At 41.7% G+C, this 18,839-nt stretch overlaps 1 protein-coding gene across 1 annotated transcript in view; it reads left to right on the forward strand.

Annotated features, from left to right (window-relative positions):
* EFHC2 (EF-hand domain containing 2) overlaps positions 1 to 18,839 on the forward strand; it is a 203,224-nt gene that overhangs the window by 146,336 nt on the left and 38,049 nt on the right. Inside the window, 1 exon segment of the mRNA XM_060137356.1 lies at positions 8,856 to 8,861. Coding sequence (XP_059993339.1) covers positions 8,856 to 8,861 — 6 coding nt within the window.

The following is an 18,839-nucleotide window of genomic DNA, read 5'->3' on the forward strand; positions in this document are numbered from 1 at the left end:
TAAATTCATTCTACGAGGCCACCATTACCTGGATACCAAAACCAGACAAAGACACTATAAAAAAAAATCATATGCCAACATCTCTGATGAATATAGATGCAAAATGCCTCAACAAAATATTAGTAAATGGAATTCAACAGTATATAAAAAAGATCATATACCATGATCAAGTGAGATTTATTCCAGGGATGCAAAAATGGTTCAATTATTTGCAAATCAACCAGTGTGATACACCACATTACTAAAAGGAAGGATTAAAAATTACATGATAATCTCAATAGATGCAGAAAAAGCATTTGACAAAATTCAACATCCATTCATGGTAAAAACTCTCATCAAAGTTGATTTAGAGAGAACATGTCTCAACATAATAAAAGCCATTTATGACAAACCCACAGCTAACACCATACTCAATGGTGAAAAACTGAAAGCTTTTCCTCCAAAGTCAGGAACAAGACAAGGATGCACGCTCTTGCCACTTCTATTTAAAATAATATTGGAAGTACTAACCACAGTAATCAGACAAGAAAGAGAAATAAAAGGCATCAAAATTGGAAGGTAAAAAGTAAAACTGTCACTATTTGCATATGACATGATACTACATATAGAAAATCCTAAAGTCTTCACCCCAAAACTATTAGAACTAATAAATAAATGGATAAAGAAGATGTGGTGTAGATATACAATGGAATATTACTCAGCTATAAAAAGAATGAAATTCTGCCATTTGTGACAATGTGGGTGGACCTAGAGGGTATTACGCTTAGTGAAATAAGTCAGATAGAGAAAAACAAATACTCTATGCTGTCACTTATGTGTGGAATATGAAAAATAAAACAACGGAATGTATATAAAAAAGCAGAAACAGACTCTCAGATACAGAGAAGAAACTAGTGGTTACCAGTGGGAAGAGGGAGGTGGGAGGAGATAAGGGTATGGGATTAAAAGACACAAACTAGTACATATAAAATAAATAAGCAACAAGGATATATTGTCCTGCATAGGAAAATATACCCATTATTTTGTAATAACTTTAAATGAAGGATAATCTATAATAATATTTAATCACTCTGTTGTGCAACTGAAACTAATATAATATTGTAAATCAACTACACTTCAATTAAAAAAAAAAGAGCTAATACTTACATGCTACTTACCCCATGACGGGTGCTGTACTAAATGCTTTCTATATATTAACTCACTTAATCCTCACAGCAATCCTAAAATGTACATACCATTCTTATACCCATTTTGTAGATGAGGAAACTGAGGCACAGAGAGCTTAAGGAAGCTACCCAAGATCACATACTAAGTTGCAGAGCTGGGATTTGCACCCGGCAGTCTAGCAGTTTCATCACGAGTTCTAAGATTTAGAATAAAACTAGGTAAGTTTGACTCCTCATTGTGCCTCTCTAATGCCTTATGGTCTTCATCTGTGAAATGAGAATAATTCAGGAGATGACTGAGGGGATAAAATAAGTTAATATATGTTAAACACCAAGCCCGTAAATGCCCAGTTACATTCATTCCATTCACGTCCCCTCACCACTGGCCACATGGAGCTTATACTTTCTGGTTCTAGAAGGCATGTATGTGCTTCCAGATGGTCCAGCAACTGTCTGTACAAACCTTGAGACCTTTGCTCTCATTGAAATTTTCTTTCTTGACTTCACCCTTTCTGGATGGCTCTCTTCTGAAAGGAGCGCAGTTGAGGTGGGATTTAAAAAACTTCCTGGGCATATACCCCTTCAGTTTTTCTTCTATTATATGTGGTTTTATACTTATTTCTATTTTGCCTTGTTTCAGAAATGGGATTAAGTTGAGTTACTAAGATGCAAACAATTCTATAACACAAGATGGATATACAAATAATAAAAGTGAGAGAAAAAAAATAAATATAGGAACGAACTGTGGATCCAGGGTGGAGTTGACACACAGAGTGTATTTACAGACTCTGAAGTCATGGGCATTTACCAGAGGTCAGCCATAGGCTGGCTCTGACCTTCCTAGGGGTCAGCACCAAATAAGAGACCACGAGCATAAAGCAACAAATAAGCCCATTGCTTAGCAGAAGGAATCCTAATACAGAGCACAAGACTGGCCCACCGTTCGTCCCCCTCTGGGGCTGAGGCTGCCCCCGACCCGCTCTCTTCCTCCTCTCAGGGTGGTGGACAATGAGGGGACCCTGCAGCTGAAGAGAAGCTTCCCCATTGAGCAGAGCTCCCACCCCGTACGCAGCATTTTCTGCCCCCTCATGTCCTTCCGCCAGGGGGCCTGTGTGGGTGAGTCCCATGGGGTCGGGGTGTCTGGGTGGCCAGGGAGGGGCAGGGACCAGGGCTGGTGCTGATCTGGCTCAGCTGTCACGACATCCTAATGCCCTGACTTCCTGGGCCTCAAGAACTCTCACGCCCCAGCAACCTCACACTTTGAACACAGACCCCCCAGACAGCCCAGAAACCTCACAGCCTAAGACACAGACCCCTCCCCGCCACCAACAAAGAGCTCAGAGACCTCACACTCCGGACGCGGAGCCAAAACAGCTAGGTGACCTTGCATCTGGGGATGGTCCACCCCAGAGCCCCCAGCCCCGGGACCTCACACCTTGGACATAAATCCCTCAACACCTCAGAGACTTCACATGCAGGGCACCCCGCTGCCTCCTGCAACACCTCCTGATGGTCTCTCATCTGGGCAGTGACGGGCAGCGAGGACATGTGCGTGCATTTCTTTGATGTGGAGCGGGCAGCCAAGGCCGCCGTCAACAAGCTGCAGGGCCACAGCGCGCCCGTGCTGGATGTCAGCTTCAACTGCAATGAGAGCCTGCTGGCTTCCAGCGACGCTAGCGGCATGGTCATCGTCTGGAGGCGGGAGCAGAAGTAGGAGACTTCCATCCTTGCCACTGTCCACCTTCCCACCTGCCTCCGGCCCCAGCCTTGTGTTTGTAAATAAAGTTCCTATGGTTGTGCCGATGGCTGGCTCCCAGGTCTTCTGGGGTTGGGATGGGGGAGAGGGCAGCTCTAGGACCCAAGATGGGATGGGGTTCACCTCCTCATTCATGCCTTCATGCATTGATTCATTGATGGATTCATTCAACAACCGTTTATGAACGTCTGCCATGTCAGAGGCACCACTTCAAGTGTTTTACACAGTCACGCTTTGGACAGACATTGTGGAGCACCTCTGTGCGCCGGGACCTGTTCTAGGCACTGAGGGTACAAGCTGTGACTTAAACTGACAGGAATGGCTGCCCTCGTGGAGCTTACGTTCTAGCGGAGGCAGGTAGATAATAGACAAAAATATATAATAGGTCAGCTAGGGGCTTCCCTGGTGGCACAGTGTTTGAGAGTCCGCCTGCTGAAGCAGGGGACACGAGTTCGTGCCCCGGTCCGGGAAGATCCCACATGCCGCGGAGTAGCTGGGCCCGTGAGTCATGGCCGCTGAGCCTGTGCGTCTGGAGCCTGTGCTCCGCAACGGGAGAGGCCACAACAGTGAGAGGCCCGCGTACTGCTAAAAAAAAAAAAAAAAGGTATAATAGGTCAGCTAAAGCTGAGCGTTGTGAGGAAAAAGGGCAGGGGATAGAGTGCAGGAGTGAGCGGAGGGTTAGGCTCTTTTTGGTGTCCTGATCAGGGAAGATGTTCCTGACAGTGTGAAATTTATTTTTCTTTAATTTTTATTTTATATTGGAGTATTACATTAGGTCCTTGTTGATTATCTTTTTTATGTATAGAAGTGTGTATATGTTAATCCCAAACTCCTAATTTATCCCTCCCCTCCTTTCCCCTTTGGTAACCATGAGTTTGTTTTCTATGTTTGTGGGTCTATTTCTGTTTTGTACATAAGTTCATTTGTTTTCTGTTTTTAGATTCCACATATAAGCAATATCATATGATATTTTTCTTTCTCTGTCTGACTTAACTTCACTTGGTCTGATAATGTTCAGGTCCATCCATGTTGCTGCAAATGGCATTATTTCATTCATTTTTATGGCTGAGTAATACTCTATTGTATATATGTACCACATCTTCTTTATCCATTCATCTGTCCGTGGACATTTAGGTTGCTTCCATGTCTTGGCTATTGTACATAGTGCTGCTATGAACATTGGGGTGGGTGTATCTTTTTGAATTCGAGTTTTCTCTGGGTATGAGACCCTTCCCTGTTCTGGTTGTACCTGCTGCCACCATGTGGGTTAATTAGGCCTGCAGGAGGCTTAGGCCTGACGTCACTGTGACCGTGACTAGTCACTGTTGCTGCAAGTCAGCTCTGGGCAAACTTGACCCTGGGAGTGACCACTGTGTGGCTTAGGAGGGACTGTGCTCCAGCACTTGCTAGAGAATCTCCCTCCTTCCCAGAGTGGAGAACATGGCTTCTGAAATGGCAGGGAAGTTAGGTATGTGACTGACAGCCAGCTTCCCTATTTTGTTTTATCTTAATTCATTCCTGCTCATTTTCCCTTTATTTTTTATAGAAATGTCAAACAACTCTTAATAGATGAGCATATTTACTTTATTTTTGATTTAGAGCCATTTATGCTTTATAGATGAGGTATCAGCATATGGATTTCTGAATTACTTTTAAAACTGCTGTTTTTAGGTCTGATGTTCTGTGGTTACACGCTAGGATTCATTACATCATTTAAGCACAGGGTGTTTAGAACAGAGAGCCAGGAACAAGTTCTCATTATATTATCTGGACTGAAACTGATTTCTCACTGACATTGTGAAGTTTAATAGTTCCAGCCACTGTCAGAGTGTAGTCCGGTCGATTGCCTAGGTTGTGTCTATGACTTCTGATTCAGATAAGTGATTTAATTCTCATTTCAGTGCTGCCCTCTCCCAAGCTCAGAATTCTTCATAGAAGACCAAAACAAATAAAAAAATAGGACATGACAGTAAAATGTAATAAATTTTCCTACTTCAGATTCTGATAAGGAAGTAAATCACTGTATTCATCAATGGACTTATATTTCTTCCTCTTCTGATTTATTTCCTGGCATAGGAGACCCAGTTGCCTTAATGACGATCTGTCAATTGAGCGTAAGCCAAATAGTCTATCTTGGGGCTTCTATGTCATTAAGTGGTCCTAGGGAAGGGCCGGCCACTGTAAGGGTTGTACAGACTGTGGACTGCACAATTCTGGGGACACCAAGCATGGAGAGGCTCTTTTCTAGTCCCTCTATCAGTGGTTGGGGTACTGGGACAAGGCTCCCAGCCTTTTCTCTGCTACTTAATCTTTTTTTCCCTACCAACACCCCACCCCAAATTTGGCTTCTTGGTCTCCAAATCAAAAGCTTGTCTCTCCCTCTGTCTTTCATGTTGACTTGGGCACATTTATTGAGGATGGACATGATTGGATCCCTCCTTTCCTTAACGCGCCCCCCACAGATACACATACGCCCCATCTGTGACAGATCCTATGGAATTTGGTTAAGTGCAGCCCCACACCAATGCCCAGACTGCTCTATAAACCTCTTTGTAAGGTTGCACAGAGAGAAACTAAACCGTGCAGTGTAGGAGGTTCCATGCAGATTCCGAAAGTGATTTATCGTATGAAAAATTGGTTTTGGTTATTTGTTTTTAGAACCTAGTTAATGGTCACAACCAGATGTATGATGGTCTCAGCAAGAGCAGACCATTTTGAGAAGCAAACAGACCAAAATAGGGAAAGAGTTGTATTAAAATGTGCAAAACACATATTTTCTGAAATAAAAATTAAACAGGAGGCGCTAATAGGAGACTGGACACTGCAGAAAACTCAGTAGTAAACCAGAGAACTATCTTTAGAAACACTCTCAAACACAGCAAAACAAGAAAGAGATTAAAATGTTGAGAAAGAAGGAGCAGAAATGGAGGTAGAGAGGGAACTGAACAAGTGGAACTACGGTAATAATCAATGATAATTTTTAAAGAAAAATCCTTTTCTAAGTGAAAAAAAAAAAGTCTGGAAATTGAGAGATTTCACTCTGTTCCAAGCAAAATATGTGAAAAGGTATCACCAGATACACCTTGGTAAAAATTTAAAGGTCATATATGAGGAAAGAATCTTATAAGGAGCATCAAAGCAAAACAAACACACAAAATAAAGCTTGAAAACACCACCACCACCAGCAGAACCAGTGACCTAAAAACCACAAAGATGTGGCTTCAGGTAACGCAAGGAGAAAATGGATCAAATCTTCAGTGCTTTGAGAGTAAGCAAATTGGGGACAAGTTGTTTTTCGTACATGGAGACAATAGAAATGTTTTTAAATCTTCAAGAAAATGGACTATAATATAGTTTCTTTGATACATTACTCAAAGTAACCCATTACTTTCATAAACTACTCCAGAACATGAAGAGAAAATCAAAATTAAGAACTCAAGGAGGACATCTTATCTTGAAAGACTGGACCAGCATTGAACACTAAAACAGGTTTCACACACACACGCGCACACACACACACACACACACACACACACACGGTTATACAGCTAAATTCAAGGATAAAACATTATTTCAAGAAGTGAATATTGTTAGAAAAATTGAAAAGGAAGATGACATGGTTTGTACCACAGATAAAATAGCCAAATAAAGAGAGTTGGGAAACTAAGGGCTGAATTATTCATATTTGATCTTGAGAGTAAAATCATATTTCATGCTTACCTTTGAAAATCATGTAGTTATAAGTTTAAAATATTTTAGGGAAATGTCAACTTAACCAAGATAAAATTCCAAATAGAATTGCAGAATCTAATAATCATTTCACAATGTATATGTATATCAAATCATCACATTGTACACTTTAAATATATATAATTTTGTCTTTTATATGCCGATAAAGCTGAGTGAAAAAAGAATTCTGGGGAGTGGGACTGGAGCTTGAGGTGGTGAGGAGATCATTATATAACTTTTTATATTTTTTGAATTTGATGACATTTTATTATTTTAAAACCTATTATTAGGAAACAAAGGCAAGCATAAGGCATAGTGTTTCTTTCTAGAAAAATAAATTGCAGAATCTAAGAGCAAACCTAGTGTAGTCTTTATGGCAAAAGACAAGTAGCAATAGAAGGTAACTGGCAACAGTACATAAAAAACTGAAAACAAAACCAGAAGACAGGAGGAAAAAAAGTCCTAGGAAAAGTCTTGACCATAAATGTGAACTCCCTGATGGCCCCTGCAGCCATTATGACACATTCTGTCTTCTTGAGGTTGGCATATGATCATCTCTCTTTTACTTTCCTATTTAATTCCTTGAGCTCCCATGGGCCATATTATCAGGAATTCCTCTTGAGGAATAATCAATATATTCCTCCTGAGGCCTCTTCCCTTCCCCTTCCCCCTTAGTTGTCCAGGAACCCCAGGAGGGTGACTTTGTCCAAGGAGGGTCAGACCACTGCCCAACACCACTGCTGTGGCTCCTTGCTTCGCAAAGCTGCTGTGGGAAACTGGTCCTGCCAGGCTGATGGATGCCACTGGGATGACTTCGCTGGCCAGAAGATCAGCGGCTAGGTTTTGCTGTTGTTTTAAGTTGGGAGAGACATGAACATGTCTATAAGCTGAAGAGAAAGGATCAATAGGGACCAAGAAATCGAAGGCATAGATGACAGACTGGATAGTTGATGGATCAGTGGGCAGTTAGGGATGAAGAAGCAGTTAAGGATGGGTAAAGGCATAGTTATGCCTTCGCCCATTCTCCACCATGGATGGCAGAAAACCTCATCTCCAGGTTAACAGAGAATATAGAGGTCCCGAGATACAAACCTCCCCCATGCCCCTGCATCCACAGCTTCGCATTCCTCCCTTCTCACCTCAGTAGAAAAGGCGTCCCCTCTGCTGTCCAAAGCTAGCTTCCATGATGGCCCCGTTTCCCAGACACTGAACAAGAAAGAGACTGGGACCCATCCTCAGCCAAGCACATCCAACCCTAGTTGATGCCTCTCAGCTCACCCTCTTGCCCTGTTTCCTCTGCCCCAGCGGCCCTTACTGGTATGCCTACACTCACATTGCTTCCTGAGTGCCCTGACGTCCAACTCTCTGTTCATAGTGCTCGCTTGCTTGACATCCTTCAAGAGATTCCCTTCACCTGTGGAAGAAAACCCAGATGCCCCATGTGTGCCTTTCATGATTGGGCCCCACCTGCCAACTCTCTAACTTATCTCTTGCTTCATTTCCCTATGTTCTAGTCATCCTAAGAATCCTGACCGTCTGCGTTCAAATCGTGGCTCCACCACGTACTAGCCATGTGCCCTTGGGCAATTTGCTGGAGCTCTCTGGGCCTTAGTTCTTCATCTGTAAAATGGGGATAGTCCAAGTTCCTACTTAAAGGGTTGTTATGAGGTTAAATGAGTTCATACATGTGAAGCAGTTAGATCGCTATCTGGCGTACATTAAGCACGTGATAAATCGTAGCTCCTGTTATTAGTACTTTGTACAGCTCCTGAGATGTACCATCCTCTTGCTCTCCTTGTATCTTTGAGGATATGGTTTTCTCCCATTCCTCCCAACCTTCTTCCCCTCCCCACCCTACTTTTCTGACTAGCAAATTGTCCTTCATCTGCAGGGTCCGTCTGCTCTATTGACACCTCGACTGTGGAGCATTCCTAGATTTCCCCCTTGATGTGTATACATGCCAGACTGGATGAGGAGTACTTTTTCTGAGCTGGACATATCTTTATTATAGCCCTTTTTCTACTTTGTTGACTTGGCCTTCCTCTTGGTCTGTGATTAACTGTAGGGTGCAGGCATGGAGGGCTGGGAGTCAAATCTAGTCCATTCTTCTCTTGTTTTCCATCAGTTGATGTGGCCTGACATGAACTAAGTACTCATTTAGTGTTTGTTGAATGAATGAATGAATGAATGAATACATAGGTAAGGGACATGTGCTGACAGAACACTGTAGAAGAAATATAATTTCCAAGCAAATAAGAGATGTTCAAGTTTATTAGTAATCAAATCACTGTTGATTAAAATGAGACATCATTTTTACCTGATGAGTTAGGAAACACTTTTAAAAATGATAGTATCTATTTCTGTGGCCTCTTTCTTGTTGCTGGTGGGAGGGTAAAAGCAATTTAACACCATGTATCAAGATCCTTTAAAATGTCCTTTTCTTTTGCCCACCTAATTGTACTTCTGGGACAGTAACAGAAATAATTTTAAATACAAACAAATGTTTATGCGTAAATATGTACATTATGACATTATTTATATAAAAATTTGAGAAAAGCGCACAAAATATCCAATAATAGAAGAATGGATTAGCATTTTGGTTTCAGAAGAATGTGTGATGATAAGAAATGTATTAGTTAAAGGAAAAAAGCAGACTATAGAATATGTTCACAACTATTAAGAAAAAAAAGACAAGTAGATACCCATGCATAGAAAAGAGAGTGTGAGGAAGTATACCAGAATGATTACTTGGTTATATTTGGATGGTGGGAGCGTGTATGGGGTTTTTTCCTGCTTTTATATATTATCCAAATTCTCTATATTTAGAAATGTGTTCCTTTTACAATGGAGTAAAACCAATAAATTTTATATTTTAAAGTGTGTGCTCAGAAACAATTAAGAATCTGATTGTATTTTGTTTGATATGTTTTGACATCAGTAAGTCTTAAATTACGAAGTTGATTTTAAGTACCGGAAGGCACAGATCTGGTCTTGTGTTCAGCCAATCATGTGACTAGTAAATAACCTGTGGGCTTATATGAGGTCACCCTCCATGTAAGAACCCACAGTTGTCACAGGGCTTAGCATGGCCTCTAAAACATCACATCTGGCCACCAATGAGAAAGAGTTAAAAACAAAAAGCCAAACAAGTGAGGTTTGCTTGGAGACAAATAATCCCTGAGCACAGGATGGGTGTTAATGAAAAGGAAGGTGGTAGAAAACGAATCACTTTGCTTGTAAATGAAATGCATATTCATTCTTCTCTGCCCACATCGCAAGTTAAGCACCATCATCCCGGCGTCCACTTGCTGGATGCAAAAATCTTGCAAAAATCTTGACATGATTTAAAAAACAAAAAACAAAAGAAACCTCACTGTTGTCTTAGCTTACTTAAATGCATATTGTACCAAATTGTAGAAGAATTATAGATGAGCGTTTTTAAGGGTTTCTAAAATTGTACCCCTATGAAGAATATTGCTAATAATATACAGCAATTACTGTTAACTGCATGAGAATATCTCATTTTGTTTGGCTACACTTAAACAACCCCAAAGTTGAGTGCACCAAGACATACTGGATTTCAAACTAAATAAATCAAAATTACCATGTACATTCCACTACATGTCAAAACAGGAAAAGCCATAGTATTTGATGTGAAATGAAGATTAGAGCAGTAATAGAAAACTAGAAGCTGCTTACATTTATTTGGAATAAGAAAACAAGCCCAATGATTTTCAATGCAGATGTACTTCTCTTTGAGAAAATACATCAGAAAATCAATTTACAAAGCAGAGAAATTTGGCAGTAATTATTATACTGTCAAAAGATTCTTTCGTTTCTGAAGAACTTATTTTCAGAGTTCAGTGTGCTTGCTTGTCGTTAACAACTTGACAGATATTAGAGGAATTTAAAGCTAAGGTATTAGGTGCCAATGCCAATTAAAAATGACCAAAATGAAGATAGAGTATCTTTATATGTAATAGAGAGTGAAAGGGGGCGTCTAATTTGAATTCTAAGAGTTAAGCATTTGTGCAGTGTCTCAAATCTATCCATTATATAAAGGAAGGCACACCTGGAGCTTATTACTTTATCACTTCAGACTTAAATCCTGAATTTGACTATTTAAAACAAGTGTGCCATCTTCCATTTACATTCTGTGATAAATTCCATGATTTCACTCATCAAAGACATTTCACATTTTTCCAAGATAAACTTGCTTAAAGGAGGTAACTCATCCAGTTTAATACAACATGAAACTGTCCTCATTTTGGGATGATGAGAATAAAAATTGCTCTTGTTTATTGAGCATTCATACAGTTCCAGGCACTATAGAAAGCGAAATGCTTTTCATACCTTGCAAACTTAACCCTCATTTTTCATTTATTCAGAAAACTATTTATTACAGAGTGCTTACTATGTGTCAGGGGCTATTGAATGTGTTGGGGATTCAGCAATGAACAAAACAGACAAATAGCCCTGCCCTCTGTGGAGCTTACGTTCTGGCAGGGGAATAAAGATGATATACAGAATAAGAAAATAAATGATATACTAGGTTGGCACATGATGAATGCCACTGAGGAAAAGAGAGCAGAGAAGGGGTTAGGGAATGCCAGGCTTATAGGGGGAGGGGTCACACTTTTGAAAAGGATGGTTAGAGAAGGCCTCATGGAGAAGATGACACCCAAACAGATGTGCCTGCCTTGTTTGAGGAAGAGCAAGGAGCGCAGTATGGTGGGTGCAGAGAGAAAGAGAGGGGACAAGGTCTGAGAGAGAGAGTAGAAGAGGGGCCGCATCATGTCGGGCCTGGTAGGCCATCATGAGGCTTTTGGGTGCAACTTCAGGAGAGATGGTAAGCCCTCAGAGACTTTTGAACAGAGGCATGATATGATCTGACTTAACGTTTTCACAGGATCATCCTGGCTCCTTCGGTAACATAAAATTCTGTGAAGCAGGTGGTCTTGTCCAATTTCACAGATAAGGAACAGAGCCTCAGAAAAGTTAAAAATTTGCCAAAGTTCCCATTTATTAGCGAATTTGTGGGGCTGCAATTTTAATCCAGGTCTATGTAATTTGGAAGCTCCCATTTTCCCCACTAAACCACACTGCCTCCCAATTGCAAACAGGCTGTGACCCAGGTTGGGGTAGATGATTTTCTTATAGTCTGTGGTGACCTCTTTTTTTCTTTTTTCTCCGGAGTCCCTTGGCTTCTCTGGCGAGGCCACCATGTCACACAACTCCAGGGGACACAATTTATACCATAAGTCTATAAATGTTCTCCCTGGAGGTGGGCAGTACCCAGCCAACATGGCCATGTGTAACGGCTTTGTTCTCCAGTGAGATTGAAGAGCTCTGTAAATGGTTTTGAGCTATAGTTAGGCTGGTAGCAAAATCTGGTAAGACATTTGTACTGGCTCCATTTGATCTATCTTTCCATTTCTCCTTCCTCTGACATATATTCTACTAGCTGTCCCTACTACTCTCTGTGGTCTGGCAACACACTAGTCCAGCACTATGCCAGGCTAGGACGTAAGTTATGGGAAGGCAGGGTGTTCTACTCTGTATGGGCAGCTTAGGCCCACAAGTAACAGAAAACCTGAGGGAATGTAAGATGTGAGCAGGTGTGCCTGGCTTCTGATTAGACAAAGTGAAACACATTTTATTTGTTGAATATCAAATTGAAGGAGATGATAGGGTGCTATCTAACTGTCATTAAAATTGCTGCTTGGTTTAATTTAGGCTCAACCAGATTTTCTTGTAAGCCTTAGGGCCCAAGGCCTAGACTCTTGAGCCCTTGTTTACATTGAAACTAGTTTTTTTAGTTTGTTTGAAAGACATTGCTTACACTTTAACAATTCGATATGTAAGAAAATACCCCGAGATTCAGACCTTCAAAATGAAGTTTTGGGGCTTCCCTGGTGGTGCAGTGGTTGAGAGTCCGCCTGCCGATGCAGGGGACACATTTTCGTGCCCCGGTCTGGGAAGATCCCACGTGCCGCAGAGCGGCTGGGCCCGTGAGCCACGGCCGCTGAGCCTGCGCATCCGGAGCCTGTGCGCCACAACGGGAGAGGCCACAACAGTGAGAGGCCCGTGTACCGAAAAAAAAAAAAAAATGAAGTTTTGATTCACCATTACTTGACTGGGTGACTTTAATGGAATTATGTCTTGTAAAACTGTTTAGCATTTCATGTTTCAGAATTCTGCATAGTTACCTCAATACCTTAGAGCAGTTTGGCTTTTCTTTTAGTCTTATGACTTTAATTAAAAAAATGGAGAGAAAATCATGGCAGCATCCCTTATAAGATTAATTAAATATTACTGTAATGATCTGTATAAAATATTAGTGCCAGAAGCATAGTACAATGTTGAGTAAAGGCAAAGGTGACTGCCATTTGAGTCTTTAAGATGAACAATAGTAATCACAGAATACCAGATCACTAAAATTATGGCTACTTTTTAAAGTGCGTTTTTATTTTCCTTAAATGATGGGGCAGGAAGTACCAAGATGAGACTTTGCTCTCAGATCGTATTTGAGGTTCACTCTGAAGGTTTAAGTGAGAAAGGGCTATGTGTGATGGAAGTTGGACCTTTGTTTTTGTGACTGCTGCTAGCGAAAATGGAGTATGCAGAAAACATTTTGGTGGGTCCTCAATAAGTTAAACATAAAATTACTTATGACCCAGTGATTCTACTCCTAGGTATATACCTAAAGAATTGAAAACAGGTGTTCAAGCAAAAACTTGTACATGAATGTTCATAGCAGCACTATTCACAGTAACCAAAAGGGGGAAACAACCCCAGATGTCCACTGATGCATGAATAGATAAGCAAAATGTGGTACATTCGAACAATGGACAATTATTCAGCCATAAAAAGGAAGGAAGTACTGATACCTGCTGCAACATGTATGAACATGAACACATTATGCTAAGCGAGAAAAGCCAGACACAAAAGACCATCCTGCATAACTCCATTTATATGAAATATCCAGATAGGTAGTCTGCAGAGATAGAAAGCAGATTAGTGGTGGCCAGGTGGGGAGAGGGCTGGGGGAAGGAAGAAACTGGAGTGATTGCTTCTTTGGGGTGATAGAAATACTTTGGAACAAATAGAGGTGTGGTTGCATGACATTATGAATGCACTAAATGCCACTAGTGGCAGATTTTGTGTTCTGTGTATTTCACCACAATAAAAAGAAACAGAATGTGCTACTTTTGAAAAGATTCCTCATTCTTGGTGAAGCCCATTAAAGTTTGACAGGGTGAGGTGGGTCCTAAAGAAGGGACACGTGGCAAACACAGGGCAAAGGGTTTAGTAGGGCGAGGCTTGCACTGCCTGACTGGGATCGCTGGTGCCAGGACCTGGCTCGTGTGGGTGCAGCAGCCACCCTGGCCGCCACTCAGGGGCCCCTGGTGTCCTGCACGACTGAGGGCGGCTTTAAGTGTGGGGCAGCTTGTTTGGAATCCTCACATAAAGACATGGAAAGCGAGATAGCTTCAAGATGGCGGAGGAGTAAGACGTGGAGATCACCTTCCTCCCCACAAAGACATCAGAAACCCATCTACACGTGGAACAACTCCTACAGAACACCTACTGAATACCGGCAGAAGACCTCAGACTTCCCAACAGGCAAGAAACTCCCCACGTACCTGGGTAGGGCAAAAGAGAAAAGAAAAAACAGAGACAAAAGAATAGGGACGGGACCCGCACCAGTGGGAGGGAGCTGTGAAGGAGGAAAGGTTTCCACACGCTAGGAAACCCCTTCGCGGGTGGAGACTGCGGGTGGTGGAAGAGGGAAGCTTCGGAGCCATGGTAGAGAGCGCAGCAACAGGGGTGCGGAGGGCAAAGCAGAGAGATTCCCGCACAGAGGATCGGTGCTGACCGGTACTTATCAGCCCGAGAGGCTTGTCTGCTCACCCGCCGGGGCAGGCGGGGCTGGGAGCTGAGGCTCAGGTTTTGGTCGGATCCCAGGGAGAGGACTGGGGTTGGCGGCGTGAACACAGCCTGAAGGGCGCTAGTCGCCACAGCTAGCCAGGAGGGAGTCTGGGAAAAAGTCTGGACCTGCCTAAGAGGCAAGAGACTATTGTTTCAGGGTGCGCGACGAGAGGGGATTCAGAGCACTGCCTAAATGAGCTCCAGAGACAGGCGCGAGCTGCAGCTATCAGCATGAACCCCAGAGACGGGCATGAGACGCTAAGGCTGCTGCTGCGGCCACCAAGAAGCCTGTGTGCGAGCACAGCTCACTCTCTGCAACTCCCCTCCCGGGAGCCTGTGCGGCCTGCCACTGCCAGGGTCCCGGGATCCAGGGACAACTTCCCCGGGAGAACACACGGCACGCCTCAGGCTGGTGCAACGTCATGCTGACCTCTGCTGCCGCAGGCTTGCCCCGCACTCCACACCCCTCCTTCCCCCCAGCCTGAGTGAGCCAGAGCCCCCTAATCAGCTGCTCCTTTAACCCTGTCCTGTCTGAGTGGGGAGCAGATGCCCTCAGGTGATCTACAAGCAGAGGCGGGGCCAAATCCAAAGCTGAACCCCAGGAGCTGTGCAAACAAAGAAGAGAAAGGGAAATTTCTCCCAGCAGCCTCAGGAGCAGCAGATTAAATCTCCACAATCAACTTGATGTACCCTGCATCTCTGGACTACCTGAATAGACAATGAATCATCCCAAAATTGAGGCAGTGGACTTTGGGATCAACTGTAGACTTGGGGTTTGCTTTCTGCATCTCATTTGTTTCTGGTTTTATGTTTATCTTAGTTTAGTATTTAGAGCTTATTATCATTGGTAGATTTGTTTACTGATTTGGTTGCTCTCTTCCTTTTTTTAAATATATATATATATTTTTTTTCCTTTTTCTCCTTTGTGAGTATGTGTGTGTATGCTTCTTTGTGTGATTTTGTCTGTATACCTTTGCTTTTACCATTTGTCCTAGGATTCTATCGGTTTTTTTGCTTTTTTTGGAGTTTTTTTACAGATCATTGAAATTACTTTATTATTTATAACACTTCTAACACTTAAACAAATTATTATTTTATGGTTATTCATTCCCCAAGAAGAAAATGGGTACAGGATCTTTCAGTAACGAAGTTGGAACACTGTAAAAGTAAATACAGCATTTGACAAGGAAGATGACATAAGTCTGTCCTGTCATTTGATGTAGAAACAAATGCTGCTTAACAAGGTTGAGTCTCTGTTATTATTTATCTCTACTAACACTTCTTAGAAGTCTTGTGCCTTAACAAAATGCTGTGTGATGACAGGTTATAATATAATCCCAAGATTAAAGCTATTTTGCTTATACTTATCTATCCATAATGTATTTTTTTAAATTTATTTTTTATACAGCACGTTCTTATTAGTCATCCATTTTATGCACATCAGTATATACATGTCAATCCCGATCGCCCAATTCATCACACCGTGACCCCCACCCCCCACTGTTTTTTTTTAAGTATACTTTTCAGCTCTTTTTATCATTGCTGGACTTGTGTTTTGGTTTGATTGCTCTCTCTTTCTTTCTTTTTTTTATTACTTTCTTTTTTTTCATGCCATACATATTACTTGCAGCAGACACTCTGCAAGCCAGAAGGGAGTGGCAGGACATTTTTAATTTTTCATTTTTAATAATTTTTAACGTTTTAATTGTTTAATTATTTTATTTTACTTTCTTTCTTTCTTTTTTTATTCTCTCCTTTTTCTTCTGAGCTGGTGGCTGACAGAGCCTTGGTGCTCCAGCCAGGCATCAGGCCTGAGCCTCTGAGGGGGTAAGAGCCGAGTTCAGGACACTGGCCCACCAAAGACCTCCCGGCCCCATGTAATATCAAACGGCGAAAGCTCTCTCAGAGATCTCCATCTCAACGCTATGACCCAGCTCCACTCAACGTCCAGCAAGCTACAGTGCTGAACACCCTATGCCAAACAACTAGCAAGACAGGGACACAACCCTGCCCATTAGCAGAGAGGCTGCCTAAAATCATAATAAGTTCACAGACACCCCAAAACACACCAACAGACACAGTCCTGCCCACCAGAAAGACAAGATACAGCCTCACCCACCAGAACTCAGGCACCAGTCCCCTCCACCAGGAAGCCTACACAACCCACTGAATCAACTTTACCCACTGGGGGCAGACACCAAAAACAATGGGAACTATGAACCTGCAGCCTGAGAAAAGGAGACCCCAAACACAGTAAGTTAAGCAAAAGGAGAAGACAGGAAAACACACAGCAGATGAAGGAGCAAGGTAAAAACCCACCAGACCAAACACATGAAGAAGAAATAGGCAGTCTACCTGAAAAAGAATTCAGAGTAATGATAGTAAAGATGATGCAAAATATTGGAAATAGAATAGAGAAAATACAAGAAACATTTAACAAGGACCTAGAAGAACTAAAGAGCAAACAATGATGAACAACAAAATAAATGAAATTAAAAATTCTCTAGAAGGAATCAATAGCAGAATAACTGAGACAGAAGAACAGATAAGTGACCTGGAAGATAAAATAGTGGAAATAACTACTGCGCAGCAGAATAAAGAAAAAAGAATGAAAAGAATTGAGGACCATCTCAGAGACCTCTCGGACAACATTAAACACACCAACATTCAAATTATAGGTGTCCCAGAAGAAGGAGAGAAAAAGACAGGGACTGAGAAAATATATGAAGAGATTACAGTTGAAAACTTCCCTAATATGGGAATGGAAATAGTTAATCAAGTCCAGGAAACACAGAGTCCCATACAGGATAAATCCAAGGAGAAACACACCAAGACACATATTAATCAAACTGTCAAAAATTAAATACAAAGAAAAAATATTAAAATCAGCAAGGTAAAAGGAACAAATAACATACAAGGGAATCCCCATAAGGTTAACAGCTGATCTTTCAGCAGACACTCTGCAAGCCAGAAGGGAGTGGCAGGACATATTTAAAGTGATGAAAGAGAAAAACCTACAACCAAGACTGGTCTACCCAGCAAGGACCTCATTCAGATTCAATGGAGAAATTAAAACCTTTACAGACAAGCAAAAGCTAAGAGAATTCAGAACCACCAAACCAACTTTACAACAAATGCTAAAGGAACTTCTCTAGGCAGGAAACACAAGAGAAGGAAAAGACCTACAATAACAAACCCAGAACAATTAAGAAAATGGTAATAGGAACACACATATCAGTAACTACCTTAAAGGTAAATGGATTAAATTCTCCAACCAAAAGACACAGACTGGCTGAATGGATACAATAACAAGACCCGCGGCTTCCCTGGTGGCGCAGTGGTTGAGAGTCCACCTGCCGATGCAGGGGACACGGGTTCGTGCCCTGGTCCAGGAAGATCACACATGCCACAGAGCGGCTAGGCCTGTGAGCCATGGCCACTGAGCCTGTGCATCCGGAGCCTGTGCTCTGCAACAGTCAAGGCCACAACAGTGAGAGGCCCGCGTACCGCAAAAATAAATAAATAAATAAACAAGACCTGTATATATGCTGTCTACAAGAGACCCACTTCAGGCCGAGGGACACATATAGACTGAAAGTGAAGGGATGGAAAAAGATATTCCATGCAAATGGAAATCAAAAGAAAGCTGGAGTAGCAATTCTCATATCAGACAAAATAGACATTAAAACAAAGACTATTACAAGAGACAAAGAAGGATACTACGTAATGATCAAGGGATCAATCCAAGAAGAAGATATGACAATTGTAAATATTTATGCACCCAACATAGGAGCATCTCAATACTTAAGGCAAATGCTAACAGCCATAAAAGGGGAAATCAACAGTAACAAAATCATAGAAGGGGACTTTAACACCCCACTTTCACCAATGGACAAATCATCCAAAATGAAAATAAATAAGGAAACACAAGCTTTAAATGATACATTAAACAAGATGGACTTAATTGATATTGATAGGACATTCCATCCAAGACAACAGAATACATTTTCTTCTCAAGTGCTCATGGAACATTCTCCAGGATAGATCATCTCTTGGGTCAGAAACCAAGCCTTGGTAAATTTACGAAAATTGAAATCGTATCAAGTATCTTTTCTGACCTCAATGCTATGAGACTAGATATCAATTACAGGAAAAAATCTGTGAAAAATACAAACACATGGAGGCTAAACAAAACACTACTAAATAACCAAGAGATCACTGAAGAAATCAAAGAGGAAATCAAAAAATACCCAGAA

This window comes from Lagenorhynchus albirostris, chromosome X, assembly GCF_949774975.1.
Source record: "Lagenorhynchus albirostris chromosome X, mLagAlb1.1, whole genome shotgun sequence".
NCBI lineage: Eukaryota > Metazoa > Chordata > Mammalia > Artiodactyla > Delphinidae > Lagenorhynchus > Lagenorhynchus albirostris.